The sequence below is a fragment of the Oncorhynchus masou genome, chromosome 26 (genome assembly GCF_036934945.1).
Source record: "Oncorhynchus masou masou isolate Uvic2021 chromosome 26, UVic_Omas_1.1, whole genome shotgun sequence".
NCBI classification, from domain to species: Eukaryota; Metazoa; Chordata; class Actinopteri; order Salmoniformes; family Salmonidae; genus Oncorhynchus; species Oncorhynchus masou.
Window position 1 is genome coordinate 1,750,832 of NC_088237.1, and position 21,950 is coordinate 1,772,781.

General features: G+C 41.2%; 1 protein-coding gene across 2 annotated transcripts in view; it reads left to right on the plus strand.

Annotated features, from left to right (window-relative positions):
* The window catches only part of LOC135514629 (AP-2 complex subunit mu), a 36,610-nt gene extending 14,870 nt beyond the window's left edge, over positions 1-21,740 (plus strand). The window contains exons 3-13 of one of the 2 annotated variants that reach the window (XM_064938069.1): positions 2,054-2,231; positions 2,326-2,413; positions 7,167-7,249; positions 8,811-8,946; positions 12,944-13,091; positions 14,523-14,537; positions 15,037-15,168; positions 15,275-15,410; positions 15,662-15,759; positions 18,763-18,874; positions 19,052-21,740. In XM_064938069.1, coding sequence (XP_064794141.1) covers positions 2,054-2,231; positions 2,326-2,413; positions 7,167-7,249; positions 8,811-8,946; positions 12,944-13,091; positions 14,523-14,537; positions 15,037-15,168; positions 15,275-15,410; positions 15,662-15,759; positions 18,763-18,874; positions 19,052-19,186 — 1,261 coding nt within the window. In that variant the 3' untranslated portion in view covers positions 19,187-21,740. The remainder of the gene's footprint in view (positions 1-2,053; positions 2,232-2,325; positions 2,414-7,166; positions 7,250-8,810; positions 8,947-12,943; positions 13,092-14,522; positions 14,538-15,036; positions 15,169-15,274; positions 15,411-15,661; positions 15,760-18,762; positions 18,875-19,051) is intronic. The other variant, XM_064938070.1, reaches the window with a different exon arrangement.
* The last annotated feature ends 210 nt before the right edge of the window (positions 21,741-21,950 follow it).

Consider the following 21,950-nt stretch of genomic DNA (forward strand, 5'->3'; position numbering starts at 1 on the left):
CGCGTGCCCTGACCGCACGAAACAGAGATTCTAAGCTAAATATCCCAGTACTGTACTGCCCAACGTCACGTTGTACATATTTTACATTCCATCCTCACGGAAACGTTTTGTTTGGAATAGAAACACTATAATGTTAATTGAATTAATTAAGCAAGTACCAGTCAAAAGTTTGGACACCTACTAATTCCAGAATTTGTCTTTTATTTTTTACTACTACATTGTAGAATAATAGTGAAGACATCACAGCTATGAAATAACAAATGGAATCAGTTAAGAACAAATTCTTATTTTCCAGGACAGCCTACTCTTTCCTCCCCGTCGGGGAATTGAACCCCGGTCTCCCACGTGCCCGAATTCTGTAATACAGACATGGCCTGCTCTCCCTTATGTAAGGAATCAGGCACTTGCCCATGTTTACTGCAGTATGTATTGTAAGCTATGTTTACTTGTCAGACTGTACAGTAGCCTAATAAACAAGTGCAGGTTGCTTATATCTTCAAAATGCTTTAAATTCTTTATTATCCAAATGTAAAAGCATATACTGTAAAATAAAACATAAAATAATTATAAATACTCTTTAAAAATGCAGATGTTGATTTAGTTATGGATCCATAACAAATTACTATGGGAATAAATATCACTGATTTACAGAAATATTGGAACAAAGTTGTCTAATGAAGGCAAACAATTTAGAATCCTCCAATACTGTAGCCTACTCCTGATTGTCACGTTGTACAGCGCCATATGTTCCATTCCATCCTCGCAGAAACCCTGAGGGTTTCGTTTTTCATTTTTCTCAGAATAGAAGCACCATGGTATTAATCAATTTCTTAAAGCCAAATTTCTTAAAATCAATCCCATATACTATGTAATTACAAGAAAGGTTTTAAAATCTCTGGTAATGCCAATATGGAAGACTATCAAATGCTTCTCAAATATGCCCTCTGGTGGTCAAACTAGCAATAACTTGCAATAACAGAAGAAATGTCTGAGAATTAAATAACCTGCTACAGAATGCTGCAGCAGCACGCAAGGTGTGCTGCAGTATGACACAACTTTTAAGGACTACCATGCTCTGGTCAAAGGCACTTAAATATTTACTTGCCCATTCACCCTCTGGATGGCACACACACAATCCATGTCTCGAGGCTTAAAAATCCTTTAACATGTCTCCTTCCCTTCATCTACACCAGTGGTCACCAACCTTTTTTGAGTCAATCACTTTTTGAGTCCTCTGTTGACACTGACTAAAAGGGGACACCGCCTTCTAGCTGATGGCAACTCGAGTTGCACCGCATTTTCTGCGTCATGCACAAATTCATGTTACTCCTATGACCAGAGAAAGTTAAATATTCCTTAATATAAAAAAGGCCCAAGCTGCTAATAACAACAAGGGAAGCCTATAGATACACTTTCCTACTCATTCATTGTAAAATGGGCACACGTTGCCTACCTGGCGTCAGGACAGTTGAATCAGGTGCACCAACCGCATGAGACTAATTTAAAAAAATTGTAATGCTGGCCTAGCCAGTCTCCAGACCTGAACCCAATAGAAAATCTTTGAAGGGAACTGAAAGTCCGTATTGCCCAGCGACAGCCCCGAAACCTGAAGGATCTGGAGAAGGTCTGTATGGCGGAGTGGGCCAAAATCCCTGCTGCAGTGTGTCTGGTCAAGAACTACAGGAAACGTATGATCTATGTAATTGCAAACAAAGGTTTCTGTACCAAATGTTAAGTTCTGCTTTTCTGATGTCCTTATGTCATGCGATAAAATTCAAATGAATTACTTAAAAATCATACACTGTGATTTCTGGATTTTGTTTTAGATTCCGTCTCTCACAGTTGAAGTGTAACTATGATAAAAATGACAGACCTTTACATGCTTTGTAAGTAGGAAAAACTGCCGATTTTGCAGGTTATCAAATACTTGTTCTCCCCACTGTATATGTCTCTAACACTTTGTTCCTCTTCCGCGTGTGTGCTTGCTGCTCAAGGTCTAGCTTTTTAATGTCTAACAACCCCCTCCCTTTCTTTTCTGTATTTGTGTATCCAGGCGTAACGCGGTGGATGCGTTCCGCGTGAACGTGATCCATGCACGGCAGCAGGTGCGCTCGCCGGTCACCAACATCGCCCGCACCAGTTTCTTCCACGTCAAGCGCTCCAACATCTGGCTGGCGGCGGTCACCAAGCAGAATGTCAACGCCGCCATGGTTTTCGAGTTCCTCTACAAGGTATATTTATTTGTGTTGTATGTATTGGCTGGCGTAATAGAATGTTCTTCCTTGGGGATTAATAAATAACTGTATTATTTTATCTCATCTTAAGATGTGCGACGTCATGACAGCCTACTTCGGCAAGATCAGCGAGGAGAACATCAAGAACAACTTTGTGCTGATCTACGAGCTGCTGGACGGTAAAGGAAGCCTTTTCTTTTGCCACTCTTTTAGGATATCGTCTGGAAAGAGTCGTGTTGAAAGAGCAGAGCTGATGTGTCAATCATCTAATTTTGCTACTGATTGTGTGTGTGTATGTGTGTGTGAGGGATGGGCATTTGAATTGATTGCCATATTCAAATAATATTTTTAAAAATGTGGATATCCCGATAATTGAAATGCATGTTTTAAATATGATATATATATATATATACAGTGGGGCAAAAAAGTATTTAGTCAGCCACCAATTGTGCAAGTTCTCCCACTTAAAAATATGAGAGAGGCCTGTAATTTTCATCATAGGTACACTTCAATATGACAGACAAAATGTTGAAAAAAAATCCAGAAAATCACATTGTAGGATTTTTAATGAATTTATTTATTATGGTGGAAAATAAGTATTTGGTCAATAACAAATGCTTTTCTCTATACTTTGTTATATACCCTTTGTTGGCAATGACAGAGGTCAAACGTTTTCTGTAAGTCTTCACAAGGTTTTCACACACTGTTGCTGGTATTTTGGCTCATTCCTCCATGCAGATCTCCTCTAGAGCAGTGATGTTTTGGGGCTGTTGCTGGGCAACGTGGACTTTCAACTCCCTCCAAAGATTTTCTATGGGGTTGAGATCTGGAGACTGGCTAGGCCACTCCAGGAGATCTGGAGACTGGCTAGGCCACTCCAGGACCTTGAAATGCTTCTTACGAAGCCACTTCTTCGTTGCCCGGGCGGTATGTTTGGGATCATTGTCATGCTGAAAGACCCAGCCACGTTTCATCTTCAATGCCCTTGCTGATGGAAGGAGGTTTTCACTCAAAATCTCACGATACATGGCCCCATTCGTTCTTTCCTTTACACGGATCAGTCATCCTGGTCCCCTTGCAGAAAAACAGCCCCAAAGCATGATGTTTCCACCCCCATGCTTCACAGTAGGTATGGTGTTCTTTGGATGCAACTCAGCATTCTTTGTCCTCCAAACACAACGAGTTGAGTTTTTACCAAAAAGTTATATTTTGGTTTCATCTGACCATATGACATTCTCCCAATCTTCTTCTGGATCATCCAAATGCTCTCTAGCAAACTTCCGATGGGCCTGGACATGTACTGGCTTAAGCAGGGGGACACGTCTGGCACTGCAGGATTTGAGTCCCTGGCGGCGTAGTGTGTTACTGATGGTAGGCTTTGTTACTTTGGTCCCAGCTCTCTGCAGGTCATTCACTTGGTCCCCCCGTGTGGTTCTGGGATTTTTGCTCACTGTTCTTTTGATCATTTTGATCCCACGGAGTGAGATCTTGCGTGGAGCCCCAGATCGAGGGAGATTATTAGTGGTCTTGTACGTCTTCCAATTCCTAATAATTGCTCCCAGTTTCTTCAAACCAAGCTGCTTACCTATTGCAGATTCAGTCTTCCCAGACTGGTGCAGGTCTACAATTTTGTTTCTGGTGTCCTTCGACAGGTCTTTGGTCTTGGCCATAGTGGAGTTTGGAGTGTGACTGTTTGAGGTTGTGGACAGGTGTCTTTTATACTGATAACAAGTTCAAACAGGTGCCATTAATACAGGTAACGAGTGGAGGACAGAGGAGCCTCTTAAAGAAGAAATTACAGGTCTGTGAGAGCCAGAAATCTTGCTTGTTTGTAGGTGACCAAATACTTATTTTCCACCATAATTTGCAAATAAAGTCATTAAAAATCCTACAATATGATTTTCTGGATTTTTTTCCCTCATTTAGTCTGTCATAGCTGAAGTGTACCTATGATGAAAATTACAGGCCTCATCTTTTTAAGTGGGAAAACTTGCACAATTGGTGGCTGACTAAATACTTTTTTGCCCCACTGTATTTTCTTACTTCAATGGGGGCGCTACTCAGGAAAGAGCCGGTGCACTCTGCTTGTTGTTTTTAGCAGAAGGGTGGGGGAAGGGCCAGTGTGTGAGATGGATTGCAGTGATAGGTTATCTATCATCGCATCTGGTAGTGTCTTGTCTTGACAGCATCAAATCGATGTAAAGACGCTAGCTTCACTTGCCAGCTAGCAAGCTAGCAATGCTAATTGAGGCTCTTTTGCTGCGCTCTTCGTCCTTGTCTACAAAAACCTGTTGGTTGATCATTGAAACCTGCTCCTTCTCATTTAGCCAGCTTCATTCCATAATTGTAATTTCATTTTGAATTGATTTAGAAATCTACCACTTTATTTGCGACACATGGAGCCTCTGAATGTACTGCTGCTTTGATTGCCCGACCAATAGCAAGTTAAAAAATGTGTAGGCTACCCGGTATGTCTTTTTTATAGGGTGCACTCATAAAAAGTGTCATAAAAACAATTTTTACTAACATTTCGATTGTCATAGTCTATCCTTATATACGAAGCAATTAGGGCTGCCCCCGACATAAAAAAGTGATGTTCTTTCGAACAATCAATTGGTCAACATTTTTAATCGTGTATTTTTCCATATATTGATACATCCTATGCGTTTTAATCAAATCGACTATATTCACTGAGCTTGCCTTGTGCTTTAAGCACACTTAGATTAAATTATTAAGACACATAAATGACTGGGGTGAGTCGACCAGCAATTGATTTGATTGAGCTGGGCCAGGCTCAGACTTTATGATGTTAAAAGAAAAGTAACTTCTCGAGACAGAATGACCTCCTTGAACATCCGTTTATCCAATCAGTTATTGTTTTCTTACGCAAACCGTGAGCAACACCTGTCAAACGCAGACATTTCTCAAAACACGGGGATGTCGAGTCGCATGAGACTAATATTATCAGAAGACATTGGTGTTCACTAACAAACAGTTGGTTATTCTGGCTGGAATTGTTTCTCTCCTGACATGTAGAAATGACTGACATGGCAGTTTCGGATGTAACAAAAATTACAGTTGAGGAGTTTTGTGCTTGTGCACATAATTACATTTCCCGACCTCCCCCATTTAAAAAGAAACCTGTCTAAGTAGGGCATAATTGAGCCTGGTTGTTATACAAGGCTGCTATACTAAGGTCTACTAATGAAAATGACATTACCTACAGATCCATGGTGGTTATACAAGGCTGCTATACTAAGGTATACTAATGAAAATGACATGGTTGTTATACAAGGCTGCTATACTAAGGTCTACTAATGATAATGACATTACCTACAGATCCATGGTGGTTATACAAGGCTGATATACTAAGGTCTACTAATGAAAATGACATGGTTGTTATACAATGCTTCTATACTAAGGTCTACTAATGATAATGACATTACCTACAGCCCCATGGTGGTTATACAAGGCTGCTATACTAAGGTCTACTAATGATAATGACATTACCTACAGATCCATGGTGGTTCTACAAGGCTGCTATACTAAGGTCTACTAATGATAATGACATGGTGGTTATACAAGGCTGCTATTCTAAGGTCTACTAATGATAATGACGACATTACCTACAGCCCCATGGTTGTTCTACAAGGCTGCTATACTAAGGTCTACTAATGATAATGACATTACCTGCAGCGACCACTATCCAACGAGGGAGACAGCGCATTTGTTATAATCTAATTTTTTATTAGTGTCGCACCATTGTTCTTATGTAATATAACCATATACAATTTCAGTAGCACGTCTTAGACTGGTGGACTGTGTCATCCCCATGACCTCCACAACGGGTCAGTCCACTCAGCGCAAATCAGACTGGTGTCTTGTCCACCATTTTTTTTTTTTTTTTTTTTTTTTTGCTACTGCTCGACTAAAGAAATCTCGCTCGACCAACAGCCTATCGAGCAAACAATCGACTAGTCGGCTAAATGGGGTCAGCCCTTGTAGCAATATCACATAGATCATTTCATTTTGGACAGTCTTTTCATTGAAAAAATAGTCTTTTTTCCCCCAAAAAGTAATCGAATACTAAAATCCGTTCAGATATTATAATAGTTTAATAACTGTGCCCATCCCTAGTGTGTGTGCTCTCATTTGCAGCATGTTATTTCCCCAATCGTTTTACAACAACCTAATAAACTTAACAGGAATTCCACACAATCGTCATGCCACATCTTGAAGTGGTTCTCTCGTGCTGCGGTCAGCCTTTCTGCTGTGCTGTTGTTTTTTTAGGTTTAGATTTTTGTGACTTTTAAGCAAGAAAATCTCAACCTAAAGAAAATATAGCGCCGGCAGATGTCGAGGTGTGACGGTGACAGACATTGCAGACTTGCTAATATCCACTCAAGATATTGGTGATATTATTATGATTCCTTTTCTTTTCAAAAATTACTTTACATGTTTTTAAAATAAATGTTTTATACAGATAGTGACATAGAATTATAATGGTGAAAGGTGGAGAGGTTGTGTCTAAGGCAGTTGGCCAGATTTAAAACCTATGTCCTGCCTGTGCATGTGTGCCAGAAGCTGCAGCATTACCCCTAGACCAGCCAGGCCACATATTCATTTTCTTTAGGTGAATAGCAATATACAGAAAATGCAGCAGTGGAAATGTTTTAAAAACATACAAATACAACTTTCTTCTGATCTATGATGTTTGGGAAAGACAATATTGTTTTTTTTACTTCATGAGAGTAACGGTTGGAAACAACCCCTCTCCTCCCCTGCAACCGTCACTCATGTTCAACATGGTCTCTGAATTTACCTGGTCAAATAAGGGTTACATAAAATAAGATGGTGTTTCTTTGTGAGCCCATTTGGTGAGCTCATAGCAGAAGTGTGTGTGTGGTCTCACGGTCCCCTTGTCCCTTGTAGAGATCCTGGACTTTGGCTACCCCCAGAACTCGGAGACTGGCGCACTGAAGACCTTCATCACTCAAACGGGCATCAAGAGCCAGGTGGGCACCATGACCATTATTTTAAGTTATCTCTCATATCCAGTTTGGACTGCGTGGTAGTCACACTGTAGTATACCTTTTCAGCTGTTGATGTTGGGTATGAGGGATGGCTTCGGTCAGAGCTGATGACAGTGATGAATTCCATGTAGACTTGTGTAATGTATTTTTCTCTTGCTCGCTCGCTTTCTGTGTGTGTCTCTGTCTCTTTGTCTCTCGGTGTCTGTCTCTCTGTCTTTGTGCTACGTGGCTGCCGTTTATCCCTTGGTCATTTCATTCTCCAGCACCATGTGAGTACTCTCCCTTTTGATTGGTTGTTTAAAGGCAGACTCGGCTGTTTAACAACTTGCACAGAGGGGTGACTGTCTCCTTACGGATATATGACCAACATATTGCAGAGTCCAACTTTACAGATTGAGTTGTCGTTAGAATTACCCAGGTGAAAAGTGTTAACAGGCATAACAATCTGGCATGGGGCGACAGGTAGCCTAATGGTTAGATCGTTGGGCCAGTAACCGAAAGATTGCTGGATTGAATCCCCAAGCTGACAAGGTGAACATTTGTCATTCTGCCCCTGAAGAAGGCCGGTAACCCACTGTTCCCCGGTAGGCTGTCATTGTAAATAAACATTTGTTCTTAACTGACTTGCCTGGTTAAATAAATAAAAAATGACATTCTCATTTTCTCTCTCCCCGATCTCTGTCCCTACTTTTCTTCCTCACTGTCCTTTTACCCTCTTCTCTTTTTCTCCATCCCTCCTCTCTTTCCTCCTCCTTGTCCTCTCTCTGTCAATCCCTTTTTTCTCTGCTCCTCCCTGTCCTTCTCCTCTGTCCATCCCTCCTCTTTCCTCCTCCCTGTCCTTCTCCTCTGTCCATCCCTCCTCTCTTTCCTCCTCCTTGTCCTCTCTCTGTCATCCCTTTTTTCTCTACTCCTTCTTGTCCTCTCTCTGTCCATCCCTTTTCTCTACTCCTCCCTGTCCCTTTCCTCTCTGTCCATCCCTCTTCTCTACTCCTCCCTGTCCTTTTCCTCTCTGTCAATCCATCTTCTCTCTTTCCTCCTCCTTGTCCTCTCTCTGTCCATCCCTTTTTTCTCTACTCCTCCCTGTCCTTTTCCTCTGTCAATCCCTCTCCTCTCTTTCCTCCTCCTTGTCCTCTCTCTGTCCATCCCTTTTTTCTCTACTCCTCCCTGTCCTTTTCCTCTGTCAATCCCTCTCCTCTCTTTCCTCCTCCTTGTCCTCTCTCTGTCCATCCCTTTTCTCTACTCCTCCCTGTCCTTTTCCTCTCTGTCCATCCCTCCCTTTTACCCTCTTTCCTTCTCCTTGTCCTCTCTTTATCAACCACTTGTTTCTTTCTCCTCCCTGTCCTTTTCCTCTCTGTCCATCCCTCCCTTTTACCCACTTTCCTCCTCCTTGTCCTCTCTTTATCAACCACTTGTTTCTTTCTCCTCCCTGTCCTTTTCCTCTCTGTCCATCCCTCCTTTTTGCCCTCTTTCCTTGTCTTTTTCCTCTCTTTATCAACCACTTGTTTCTCTCCTCCCTGTCCTTTTCCTCGATCTCTGTCTCCAGTCCAAGGAGGAGCAGTCTCAGATCACCAGTCAGGTGACCGGGCAGATCGGCTGGCGTCGCGAGGGCATCAAGTACCGTCGCAACGAGCTCTTCCTGGATGTGCTGGAGAGCGTCAACCTGCTGATGTCCCCACAAGGTAAAACCGATGTGTGTGTTTTGCAGCAAGGACTTTGTAACACTGCTGTACTGAAACAAATTAACAAAGACAAACATACACTGGACTCGGGTCGTGGGCCTTGCTTGAATTAATACATTCTATTGGACATGTTTAAAATGCATATAGAGGTGACTAATTCATGTGAGGACAACAATACATAAAAATGATAGAGAATTTAAAAAACAATGAAGTCTTCCAACTTATTTCCATATTGGTCCTCGTTATCACGTGGGCAGCAAGAATGGACCGTTTGGGCAAGACTGGCTGTGCATTGGGTACTTCAAAGGCACTTCACATTCGATACTTTTGGAAAATACATACAACACAGTGATCTACAAAACATACTTTTTTTGTTGTTGTTCTGGCTCTGTATGTTAGCACTTTGGATATGAAATGATATAATGACAGACTGGTTGAAGTGCAGACTGTCAGCATTAATTGTAGTGTATTTTAATCCATATTAGGTAAACCGTTTAAATTACAATAAAATGTTTGTTTTTTTACATAGGTCCCGTTTTTAGGTGACCAAACGTATTTGGACAAATTCACTTATGTGTATTAAAGTAGTCAAGTATAGTTTTGGCCCATATTCCTAGCATGCAATGATTACATCAAGCTTGTAACTCTACAAACTGTTGTCTGCATTTTCTGTTTGTTTTGGTTGTTTCAGATTATTTTGTGCCCAATAGAAATTAACGATAAATAATGTACAGTTGAAGTCGGAAGTTTACATACACCTTAACCAAATACATTTAAACACAGTTTTTCACAATTCCTGACATTTAATCCTAGTAAAAATTCCCTGTCTTCGGTCAGTTAGGATCACCACTTTATTTTAAGAATGTGAAATGTCAGAATAATAGTATAATAGAGTGATTTATTTCAGCTTTTATTTCTTACATCCAATTCCCAGTCGGTCAGAAGTTTACATACACTCAATTAGTATTTGGATGCATTGCCTTTAAATTGTTTAACTTAAATTGTTTAAACGTTTTGGGTAGCCTTCCACAAGATCTTTGTCCCCATGTGCAGTTGCAAACCGTAGTCTGGCTTTTTTATGGCTGTCTTGTAGCAGTGGCTTCTTTCTTGCTGAGCGGCCTTTCAGGTTATGTCAATATAGGACTCGTTTTACTGTGGATATAGATACTTTTGTACCTGTTTCCTCCAGCATCTTCACAAGGTCCTTTGCTGTTGTTCTGGGATTGATTTGCACTTTTCGCACTAAAGTACGTTCATCTCTAGGAGACAGAACACATCTCCTTCCTGAGCGGTATGACGGCTGCGTGGTCCCATGGTATTTATACTTGCGTACTATTGTTTGTACAGATGAATGTGGTACCTTCAGGCATTTGGAAATTGCTCTCAAGGATGAACCAGACTTGTGGAGGTATACACCTTTTTTTCTGGGGTCTTGGCTGATTTCTTTTGATTTTCCCAAGCAAAGAGGCCTTGAAGTACATCCACAGGTACACCTCCAATTGACTCAAATTATGTCAATTAGCCTATCAGAAGCTTCTAAAGCCATGACATAATTTTCTGGAATTTTTCAAGCTGTTTTAAAGGCACAGTCAGCTTAGTGTATGTAAACTTCTGACCCACTGGAATTGTGATACAGTGAATTGATCTGTAAACAGTTGTTGGAAAAATTACTTGTCATGCACAAAGAAGATATCCTAACCGACTTGCCGAAACTATAGTTTGTTAACGGTAGCATCCCACCTCGCCAACAGCCAGTGAAAGTGCAGGGCGCCAAATTCAAAACAACAAATCTCATAATTAAAATTCCTCAAGCATGCAAGTATTTTACACCATTTTAAAGATAAACTTCTCATTAATCCATCCACAGTATCTGATTTCAAAAAGGCTTTACGGCGAAAGCACACCAAAGGATTATGTTACGTAAGCACCAAGTCACAGAAAAACACAGCCATTTTTCCAGTCAAAGAGAGGTCACAAGCAGCAGAAATATAGATAAAATTAATCACTAACCTTTGATGATCTGCATCAGATGACACTCATAGGACTTCATGTTACACAATACATGTATGTTTTGTTCGATAAAGTTCATAATTATATCCAAAAATTTGAGTTTACTTTGGCGTGTTATGTTCAGTAGTTCCAAAACATCCGGTGATTTTGCAGAGAGCCACATCAATTTACAGAAATACTCATCATAAATATTGATTAAAATACAAGTGTTATGCATGGAACTTTAGATAAACATCTCCTTAAAGCAACCGCTGTGTCAGAATTAAAAAAAGATTTAGCGACAATGCACACCATGCAATAATCTGAGTACAGCGCTCAGACGACAAAACAGCCATGCAGATATCCGCCATGTTGTGCAGTCAACAGAAGTCAGAAATAGCATTAGAAATATTCACTTACCTTTGATGATCTTCATCAGAATGCACTCCCACCAGGAGTCCCAGTTCCACAATAAATGTTTGATAAAGTCCATTTATTTCCAAATACCTCCTTTTTGTTTGCGCGTTTAGTACACAATCCAAACTCACGTTCAGACGAAAAGTTATATTACAGTTCGTAGAAACATGTCAAACGATGTATAGAATCAATCTTTAGGATGTTTTTATCATAAATATTCAATAATGTTCCAACTGGAGAATTCATTTGTCTGTAGAATTGCAATGGAACGCAAGCTACCTCTCACCTGAACGCTGCGTGGTCAGCTCATGGCACTCTGGCAGACCTCTGACTCATTCAGCTCTCATTCCCCCTTCCTTCTCAGTAGAAGCATCAAACAAGGTTCTAAAGACTTAGGAAGTGCAATATGACCCCATATACACTGTATATTCGATAGGCAATGACTTGAAAAACTACAAACCTCAGATTTCCCACTTCCTGGTTGGATTTTTTTCTCAGGTTTTTGCCTGCCAAATGAGTTCTGTTATACTCACACACATTATTCAAACAGTTTTAGAAACTTACATTATTCAAACAGTTTTAGAAACTTCAGAGTGTTTTCTATCCAAATCTACTAATTATATTCATATTCTAGCTTTTATGGCTGAGTAGCAGGCAGTTTACTCTGGGCACCTTTCTATTCCAGCTTCTTAATACTGCCCCCCAGTCCCAAAGAAGTTAACAAGGAACTTGTGGAGTGGTTGAAAAGCTAGTTTTAATGACTCCAACCTAAGTGTATGTAAACTTCCGACTTCAACTGTATTTTCATTTTGGAGTTACTTTTATTGTAAATAAGTATGTTTCTAAGCACTGAATACTGTAGGGAAACATTGTACCATAAATCGAAATGACAGAGCGATTTCCGCTAGATAATACAGCCACAAAGTCAGAAAGCTTTCCCATTTTGACAACAGATGCCTCTCCGGTGGGAGAAACCAATAGGCCAATATCTCTGGCGGTTAAGTGACACCTGTGAAACACTATCATTACACTATTACTGCAGATATGTTATGGACATTTTCTGAAATTACAATGTAATAATTAAACAAAAAAATCCTGTGTGTAGCACTGAAATTGGTTCTGCAATGTTAAAAATCCAATGACAAGGTGTGTAAACCAAACATTTTAGAAGAAATAGGGAATTATTTAAGAAAAGTGCAAGGGTGCCAATATATTTATTATATTTTTGGGCGACAGGTATTCTAGTGGTTAGAGCGTTGGCCAGTAACCGAAAGGTTGCTGGATCGAATCACCGAGCTGACAAAGTAAAAATCTGTTGTTCTGCCCCTGAACAAGGCAGTTAACCCACTGTTCTCCGGTAGGCTGTCATTGTAAATAAGAATGTGTTCTTAACTGACTTGCCTAGTTAAATCAAGGTTAAATAAATATGACGATGAATGCAAATTTAGCGGAGTGGTATAGTGCCAGTGTGGACACTAGAGGCCGTCACCTGCCTGTTTTTAATGTGTAAACCACTCATTGACAGCTCTCCTGAACCGGTTACCTGCCTTCCGTGTTGCTCCGTGGTAACCTCTTCCTCTGCTCAAATCAGGCCAGGTGCTGAGCGCCCACGTCTCAGGCCGCGTGGTGATGAAGAGCTACCTGAGCGGCATGCCGGAGTGCAAATTTGGCATGAACGACAAGATCGTCATCGACAAACAGGGCAAGGGGGGAGCCTCCGAGGAGGCGGCAGGCAAAAGGTGAGGGGGCAACGGGTGTGGCCGGCTTTGAATATTTCGATTTGAACTGCTTTTATTTGATTGATTTGCCAGCAGCATACCACCCTGCATCCCACTGCTGGCTTGCCTCTGAAGCTAAGCAGGGTTGGTCCTGGTTGGTTCCTGGATGGGAGACTAGATGCTGCTGGAACTGGTGTTGAAGGGCCCGTAGGAGGAACTCTTTCCTCTGGTCTAAAACATATATACAGTGCATTCGGAAAGTATTCAGACCCCTTGACTTTTTCCTTGTTTTGTTACGTTACAGACTTATTCTAAAAATGATTCAATAATAAGTTTCCCTCATCAATATACACACAATATCCCATAATGACAGCAAAAACAGTAAAAAACGTAATTAAAAAAAAAGCTAATTTATTAAAAATAAAAAGTGGAAATACCTCATTTACGTAAGTATTCAGACCTTTTGCTATGAGACACGACATTGAGCTCAGGTGCATCCTGTTTCCACAATGTTTGGCTTGCCAATGACATCAATGAATTTGGCAAGAACACAACAGATCTGGGACCAGGCTAAAACGGATTAAATAGTTTTTTCCCTCATCAATCTACACACACTACACCATTATGACAAAGAGAAAACAGGTTTTAGACGTTTCAGCATTTTAGAACTCTACCATAAAGGCCTGCTTGGTGGTTCTTCTGGAAGGTTCTCCAATTTCCACAGAGGAACTCTGGAGCTCTGTCAGAGTGACCATCGGGTTCTTGGTCACCTCCCTGACCAAGGCCCTTCTGCCCTGATTGCTCAGTTCGCCCGGGCGGCCAGCTCTAGGAAGCCACTGTGATCTTGGGGACCGTTTTTTAGGTATCCATCCCCAGATCTGTGCCTCTACACAATCCTGTCTCTGAGCTCTACGGACAATTCCTTCGACCTCATGGCTTGGTTTTTGCTCTGGTATGCACTGTCAACTGTGTGACCTTAATATAGACAGGTGTGTGCCTTTCCAAATCATGTCCAATCAATTGAAATTACCACAGGTGGACTCCAATCAAGTTGTAGAAACATCAAGGATGATCAATGGAAACAGGATTCACCTGTGCTCAATTGAATCTCATAGCAAAAGGTCTGAATACTTATGTAAATAAGGCATTTCTGTTTTTTATTTGTAATTCATGTGCAACAATTTCTCAGCCTGTTTTCACTTTGTCATTTTGGGGAAGTGTGTCTAGATTGAGGAATATTTGTATTTGATCCATTTTAGAATAAGGCTGTAACGTAACAGTGTGTGAAAATTTTGACTTTGTTCATCATTTTCCATCACCTTTTCTATGAAGTTTTTTATTTCCTGGCATTATGTTTAGAGTGCTAATATTTTAAGTGTCAGTGTCAAGCTCTGTGTGTTTCCCCCTTGATTTGTGTTTTTATTTTCTCCCTCTCTCTGTGCTGGACCTCAGTGATTTGGGGGGCAGGTAGTGTACATCACTCACTCGGTCAGACTGCTCTCTCCATCCTCAGTCTGCCTCAATCTGCCTCTGTGTGTGTCTGTCTTGTCTGTCCATCGTTTAATCTACACATGGTTGCGTTCACTACAGAGCAATGTTGTGTGTCTGTCGGATTTTCTGACATGTAGAATTGGATGGTAGTGTCCATAGTCAAATGTTGCATCCTTCTGAACGCGACATGGCATGCAAGTCAGACTGACCAGGCAATTTTTATCTGTTTTGTGTGTGTGTGTGTGTGTGTGTATTTCAGTATGAAGGAGTTCAGTGTGTGCATCAGCTCAAATTTGAAATTCATACTCTTTGTAAATTTGTGTTAGTCGTTAATCTCACTGTCATCCATTTTGTAATACACAGACATTTTAATGTCTGTGTGTTATGATTAGTTTAGGTTTACCCTCCAGTGTGTCTTGTCCCCTTTAAACACCTTTCTCTCTCTCCCTCCCTCTCTTCTTTATCTTCCTGTTAGTGGCGGTGGTGGCGGTAAGCAATCCATAGCCATTGACGACTGTACATTCCACCAGTGTGTGCGTCTCAGCAAGTTTGACGCTGAGCGCAGCATCAGCTTCATTCCTCCGGACGGAGAGTGTGAGCTCATGAGGTAACCAGCCTGTGTGATACGGACACACACGCACACACACATTCAAACACAGGCTCTGACCTTGTGTCCGTTTTGTGTGTGTGTGTTTGCCTCTTCTTCTCCACAGGTACCGCACCACCAAGGACATCATCCTACCCTTCCGTGTCATCCCCCTTGTCAGGGAGGTGGGCCGCACCAAGCTTGAGGTCAAGGTGGTCATTAAGTCCAACTTCAAGCCCTCGCTTCTGGCTCAGAAAATTGAGGTATGGCTACAGAGGGATATAGGGGTACCATATGAGCATATAGCTTTGGACACAGTACCTGACCAGGTCGTGGTCATCGTGCTCAGGTCGTGCGTGTGGTCAGGTAAAAGTCCTGAAATAACCTACTTTTGTAGTAGTGCTCAACAGCCATTTCGAATGCACCCTTCCCCATCTACAAACACTCATTCATTAGGTTATGGGTGAGACCGAGCTGAATGTGTTTTTCTATGTTCTATGTTCTTACTACCTAGGTGCGCATCCCCACCCCTCTCAACACCAGCGGGGTCCAGGTGATCTGCATGAAGGGCAAGGCCAAGTACAAGGCCAGCGAGAACGCCATCGTCTGGAAGTAAGTTTTCCTCACTGTCGTTCTCAGGTTATCCGTACCAGGGTCCTGTTTATTAGGGCTCACGTTGGAAAACATAACGCAACCGGGGGGGGGAAAGAAACATATTGGACATGTCCAGGTAGTCCCTCCCTGTTTCAGTAAATTGTTTCTGTTTCGTGCCTAATGAACTGCACCCAGGTTATGTGCCAGCCTGATGAATGTGTATGCTTCGCAGTCATCTATAAACTACTGACTGAAAAAAGTTTTTAATTGGGGACTTTCTTTCACGACACGCGGGGTCGAGGGATCGATGAGTGCTAACCAGGGCCCTCAGAGCTGCAAACTCTTGTTTTTATCAACTAATCCGGACTGTGTGTGTGGCTGAGGGTCAGAAGTTTACATCCACAAATTTGACTGTGCCTTTAAAACAGCTTTGAAAATTCCAGAAAATGTCATGACTTTAGAAGCTCCTGATGGGCTAATTAACATCTTTTGAGTCAATTGGAGGTGTAACTGTGGATGTATTTCAAGGCCTACCTTCAAACTCGGTGCCTCTTTGCTTGACATCATGGGAAATTCAAAATAAATCAACCAAGACTGCAGGAAAAAAAATTGTAGACCTCTACAAGTCTGGTTCATCCTTGGGAGCAATTTCCAAATGCCTGAAGGTATCACGTTCATCTGTACAAACAATAGTACGCAAGTTTAAACACCATAGGACCACGCGGCTGTCATACTGCTCAGGAAAGAGACTCGTTCTGTCTCCTAGTGATGAACGCACTTTGATGCGAAAAGTGCAAATCAATGGGTCTTCCAAATGGACAATAACCCCAAGCATACTTCCAAAGTTGTGGCAAAATGGCTTAAGGACAACAAAGTCAAGTTGTTGGAGTGACCATCACAAAGCCCTGACCTCAATCCTATAGAACATTTGTGGGAAGAACTGAAAAAGGGTGTGTGAGCAAGGAGGCCCATAAAACTGACTCGGTTACACCAGCTCTGTCAGGAGGAATGGGCCAAAATTCACCCAACTTATTGTGGGAAGCTTGTGGAAGGCTCCCCAAACATTTGACCCAAGTTAAACAATTTAAAGGCAATGCTACCAAATACTAATTGAGTGTATGTAAACTTCTGACCCACTGGGAATGTGATGAAAGAAATAAAAGCTGAAATATATAATTCTCTCTCCTATTTTTCTGACATTTCACATTCTTAAAATAAAGTGGTGATTCTAACTGACCTAAAACGGGGAATTTTTACTAGGATTATATGTCAGGAATTGTGAAAAACTGAGTTTCAATGTCTTTGACTAAGGTGTATGTAAACTTATGACTTTTACTGTATATCTAGCTATGTCCCTCTCATTACAAATGAGACTCATTATAAATGATAGTTGAATTGTTGGAGATTTTCATTCAGCAAAGGATTGAAAATATTTTTCTAGCTCAAAACTTGTTAGTTGGACCATATTTTAGACTCCTTTGCAAGACCTGTGTCCACATGCTGGACACTATGGATAATAATCACTACGCCAGCTCTGCAACTAGTAAGTGGCGCAAGCTAGCTAGCAAATTTAGCTGGCTAGCAAACAGATCCACACACGCATTGCTTGCAAATGTGTATAGCCTACCGGTGGGTGATTAGTCTACAGCCAAATGAACTTGAATGCTGGAGTTGCTATCTGGCTAGTTGCTAGTTTTTCTTTTGGATGTTGAGTTTAATATTGGAACCTTTTTTGATGGCGAATATTATAGTTGCTTAGGGTCGACTTTTCCATGCAAGTGTTTGCAAGAGATCAAGCCGATAACAGCACTACCATTGCACCGCAGTAGGTGGTGTATATTGTTGAACTTGTCTATGTAAATGAGAACTATATTTTACTGCTGTAACGTTCATAGCTGACTCCACTTGTAAATTGTATTTTTTTTATAATACAGTCGAGTAGCCTACATGCAAATGAGAACACCAGCTGTCTCATACTGACTGATCGAAGCAACGCTGGAGAACTCTTAAAGCGCATTGTGACTTCTTGCCGGGGTTTGTTTTGTCGCGCTGATATGTAATATTTCATGAAGACTAAGCTTTCTCAGTTGTAAAAATGGGCCCCCAAAAAATATATATACAGTACCATTCAAAAGTTTGGACACACCTACTCATTCAAGGGTTTTTCTTTATTTAGACTCTTTTCTACATTGTAGAATAATAGTGAAGACATGAAAACTATGAAATAACACATATGGAATCATTTAGTAGCTAAAAAAGACACAAAACAAAATAGATTTTAGATTTTAGAAGATGGAATTCTACCAAATGGGGCTAAGTCCATTCCGGCAAGAACAGCTCAAATAAGAAAAGAGAAACGACAGTCCCTCATTACTTTAATAAGACATGAAGGTCAGTCAATCTGTAAAATTTCAAGAACTTTGAAATTGTCTTCAAGTGCAGTCGCAACAACCATCAAGGGATATGATGAAACTGGCATACCTCCAGGCTGTGGAAGGACTATTTAACCAAGAAGGAGAGTGATGGAGTGCTGCATCAGATGACCTGGCCTCAACAATCATCCGACCTCAACCCAATTGAGATGGTTTGGATTGAGTTGGACCGCAGAGTGAAAGAAAAGCAGCCATCAAGTGCTAAGCATATGTGGGAACTTCTTCAAGACTGTTGGAAAATGTATCTAGGTGAATCTGGTTGAGAGAATGCCAAGAGCTGTGCAAAGCTGTCATCAAGAAAACTTTGAAAAATCTATTTTGATTTGTTTAGCACTTTTTTGGTTACTACATGATTCCATATGTGTTATTTTGTAGTTTTGATCTCTTCACTATTCTATAATGTAGAAAAAAATCAAGAAAAACCTTTGAATGAGTAGGTGTGTCTAACCTTTTGACTGGTCTGTGTGTGTGTGTGTATCTCTCTTAATACTTGGAATACTAACAACCATTTGGATTAACCGTGCCCATCCCTAGTGTGTGTGTGTGCTGTGGAATGGTGTTAACTGTATGTGGGTATGTGTGTCTCCAGGATCAAGCGTATGGCAGGGATGAAGGAGTCTCAGATCAGTGCCGAGATCGAGCTGCTGCCCACCAACGACAAGAAGAAGTGGGCGCGCCCTCCAATCTCCATGAACTTTGAGGTGATTAGGTCTTTTATTTCCATTACACAGTCATCTCTACTGTAGCTGAGCTCCAGGACAGTTTGTGCTGTATAGCCAACTCCTATGGTTGAATGACCCAGATGTGCAAACATTTCTGTTCTGTCAAATATGGAACTCTCTCCCAGGTGTCATTATGGTTCTGTTATGGTCTCCCAGGTGCCATTTGCTCCGTCCGGGCTCAAGGTGCGCTACCTGAAGGTGTTCGAGCCCAAGCTGAACTACAGTGACCACGACGTCATCAAATGGGTGCGCTACATCGGCCGCAGCGGCATCTACGAGACACGCTGCTAACCGCCCCCTCGCGATCGGGCAGAAAGAGCGGTGCAACAGGGAGGAGGGGGCGAAAGACAACAACATGGGATCAAGACGACAACATGGGATCGCTACCTTCCCATCGATTCTGTTTTTTCCCATAAGCTGGCTGACAAATGAAAACAAATTTTAAAAAACAGGACCATGCTTTCAAAAGTGTTGAAAATTATGAAATGATTAAACACATAAATGTATAGATAATGCAAATGTCCTGTGGAGTTCAAAAAATACCATCTGCATCTAAAGGGTCTTTGACCTCTTTTAATCTCAACAAAAAATCCATTCCACCCCTATGAAATGTAGTTTCTTCATATAGTACTACTGAGCAGAGCAACATAGGGCTCTGGTCAAATTAAAGCCACAAGTTACATTACCATAGTTGTCTACAATTCCTGTTCTACCCATCTATTCCTCATGGCACTGAATTAGTGGATGACTACCCCTTGCCAATAACCACAGATCTGACCATGTGTCAGAGGGGTAACTGCTACCCTCCCTCTCTTGATGCTGGTGTAGTAGTGTGTGTCGCTCTTCTGTTCTCCTGTCCTACCTCTCTCCCCAGCCCTGCCCCTGTATCTGTATAACCAACCGGTGGAGTCCCTCTTTAGCCTAGTGTGTAGTGTGCAGCAGTATGCAGTGTAGATGCATCCATTAAGTGTCATGCCATTTCCAATACATTTTATACGTTGTGTTTTTGTAACACCCCGCCTTCCCTTTAGTATATTAGTGATGAATCGTCTTGTGTTTTTGTATTTAGTGCTTTGTCGTGCTTCTCTAAAGCTCTCTGGCCCCCATTCCATCGCGCTCGCTGCCTTTTCCTACACTCAAGTCCTCTACTATTTCCAATAGCTGTGAGTTAGTGTCATTGTCATTTATGATTCCTCTATTTACGCAGATATAATAATGAAGATGTTTTATCTGTGGTTCCTGTCGTTTTCTGTCTGTGCTGCAGAGATTCATTCTGTGTGACCAAAATTGTCAGTTTTAGGAACAAACAATATTCATTGACAAACAGAACGGCATACATCTGTCTGAATATAAATATATATAAACACATTTCTATATTGTATGAATCGAGCAGAGCCAGCTGTTACGGTCTCAAGAGTCTGCTGTTAGTGACGGTGTCTGTTTAAGAGACTCAGTTGAGCGGATCTCTGCGTGTGTCTGTGTTGCTATTCTTCCCCAGGACCATGTTCTGCTCAACATCTATTAGGAGTCTGGAATTCTGACCCTCCCATACGCTTTACATTAGCATGGGTGTATTTCTTGTCCAGTTAAAGGGATAGTTCACTCAAATTACACTGGCATTGGTTTCCTTATCCTGTAAGCCAGTCTATGGACAAGGTATGACAACAACATGCTTTGGTTTACTTTCCCTGGCACTGTTATCACGTGCTAACGTTTTAGCACAAATCTCATTCAAGTCATGGGACCAATATTGGCATTTGTCATGCATCATGTTCATACATTTGGACATGATAAATAAGAATTTGTTCTTAACTGACTTGCCTAGTTAAATAAAGGTTAAATGAAGAAAATATGCATACAAATTGCTAATATCAGTTCCAAGACTTCAATGGGACTTGTGGCCCAAATGCTAAAATGTTAGCATGTAGCAACGGTACCAGGGAAACTAAACCAAAGCATGACTTGTTCTCATACCGTGTCCAAAGACTGCTTACAGGGTAAGAAAAGCAAATCGTAATTTGGGTGAACTATCCTTTTTAAGCTTCAATAAACTGCTATACTCCATGTGCACTGATTCCCCCACCCATACAAAAATATTGTTTACAACTTCATTTTGAAATCCGTTTAATGAAAGGGTTTGGATTTATGGCACAATGGTGTGTGTTACCAGAGATCGGGAGATGGGTTGTGTCCCAAATGGCTCCCTGTATAGTACATTACTTTTAGTCTCGATCCCAAATGGCTCCCTGTATAGTACATTATTTTTAGTCTCGATCCCAAATGGCGCCCTGAGTGCAAAACTCCTCTCAGCCTACTAGACTTGGACTGCTTGCATTTCAAATTAACATTTTAAAATATTCCACATTTTCACTGTGTGGCTTGAGATAGCATTGCTCTTCCCATATTCCTTCTGCTTCCATCATGGCGTTTTGTGTGTATTCAACAAAGGCTATCAGATTGTCTGAGCAGTTGCAACAAACACTGAGTGACACTACATAGTTTCCATTCTCTTTTTCTCTGTCACTACATTCTACTAATTAACACTAAAATTTGTTCTGCTAACTTCTGAAAAACCCCATCTCTCTGGCTGTCTGTAATGGCACACTATTCCCAAAAGCCCATGGGCCCTGGCCAAAAGTAGTGCACTATATAGGCAATAGGGTGCCATTTCAGACCTTGTCTCTTTCTCTGGTCAATGCCCACTATGTCATGCCACACCCTGAGAGATGGGGAGGGAGAGTCCTGGGGGCTTGCCCCCTCCGCTTCAATGTTTCAATGGGCTCCATTTGGTAACTTTGTGACTGTCAAGGTAATCCCAATAAAAAGAAAGGTGTAACCAATGGAATCTTGTCTATTGACTTATTTCTTGCTGCAGAAGTTCAGTTTCTGCCTTGTAGTTTCAGTGCCTTCAGAAAGTATTCCCACCCCTTGACCTTTTCCACATTGTTTTGTGTTACAGCCTGAATTTAAAATGGGTTCAAATAGTATTTTTTGTCACTGGAATTGTTTTTGTATGTTTATTATTCATCAAAAACAAATGTGTTAAGTATAACCA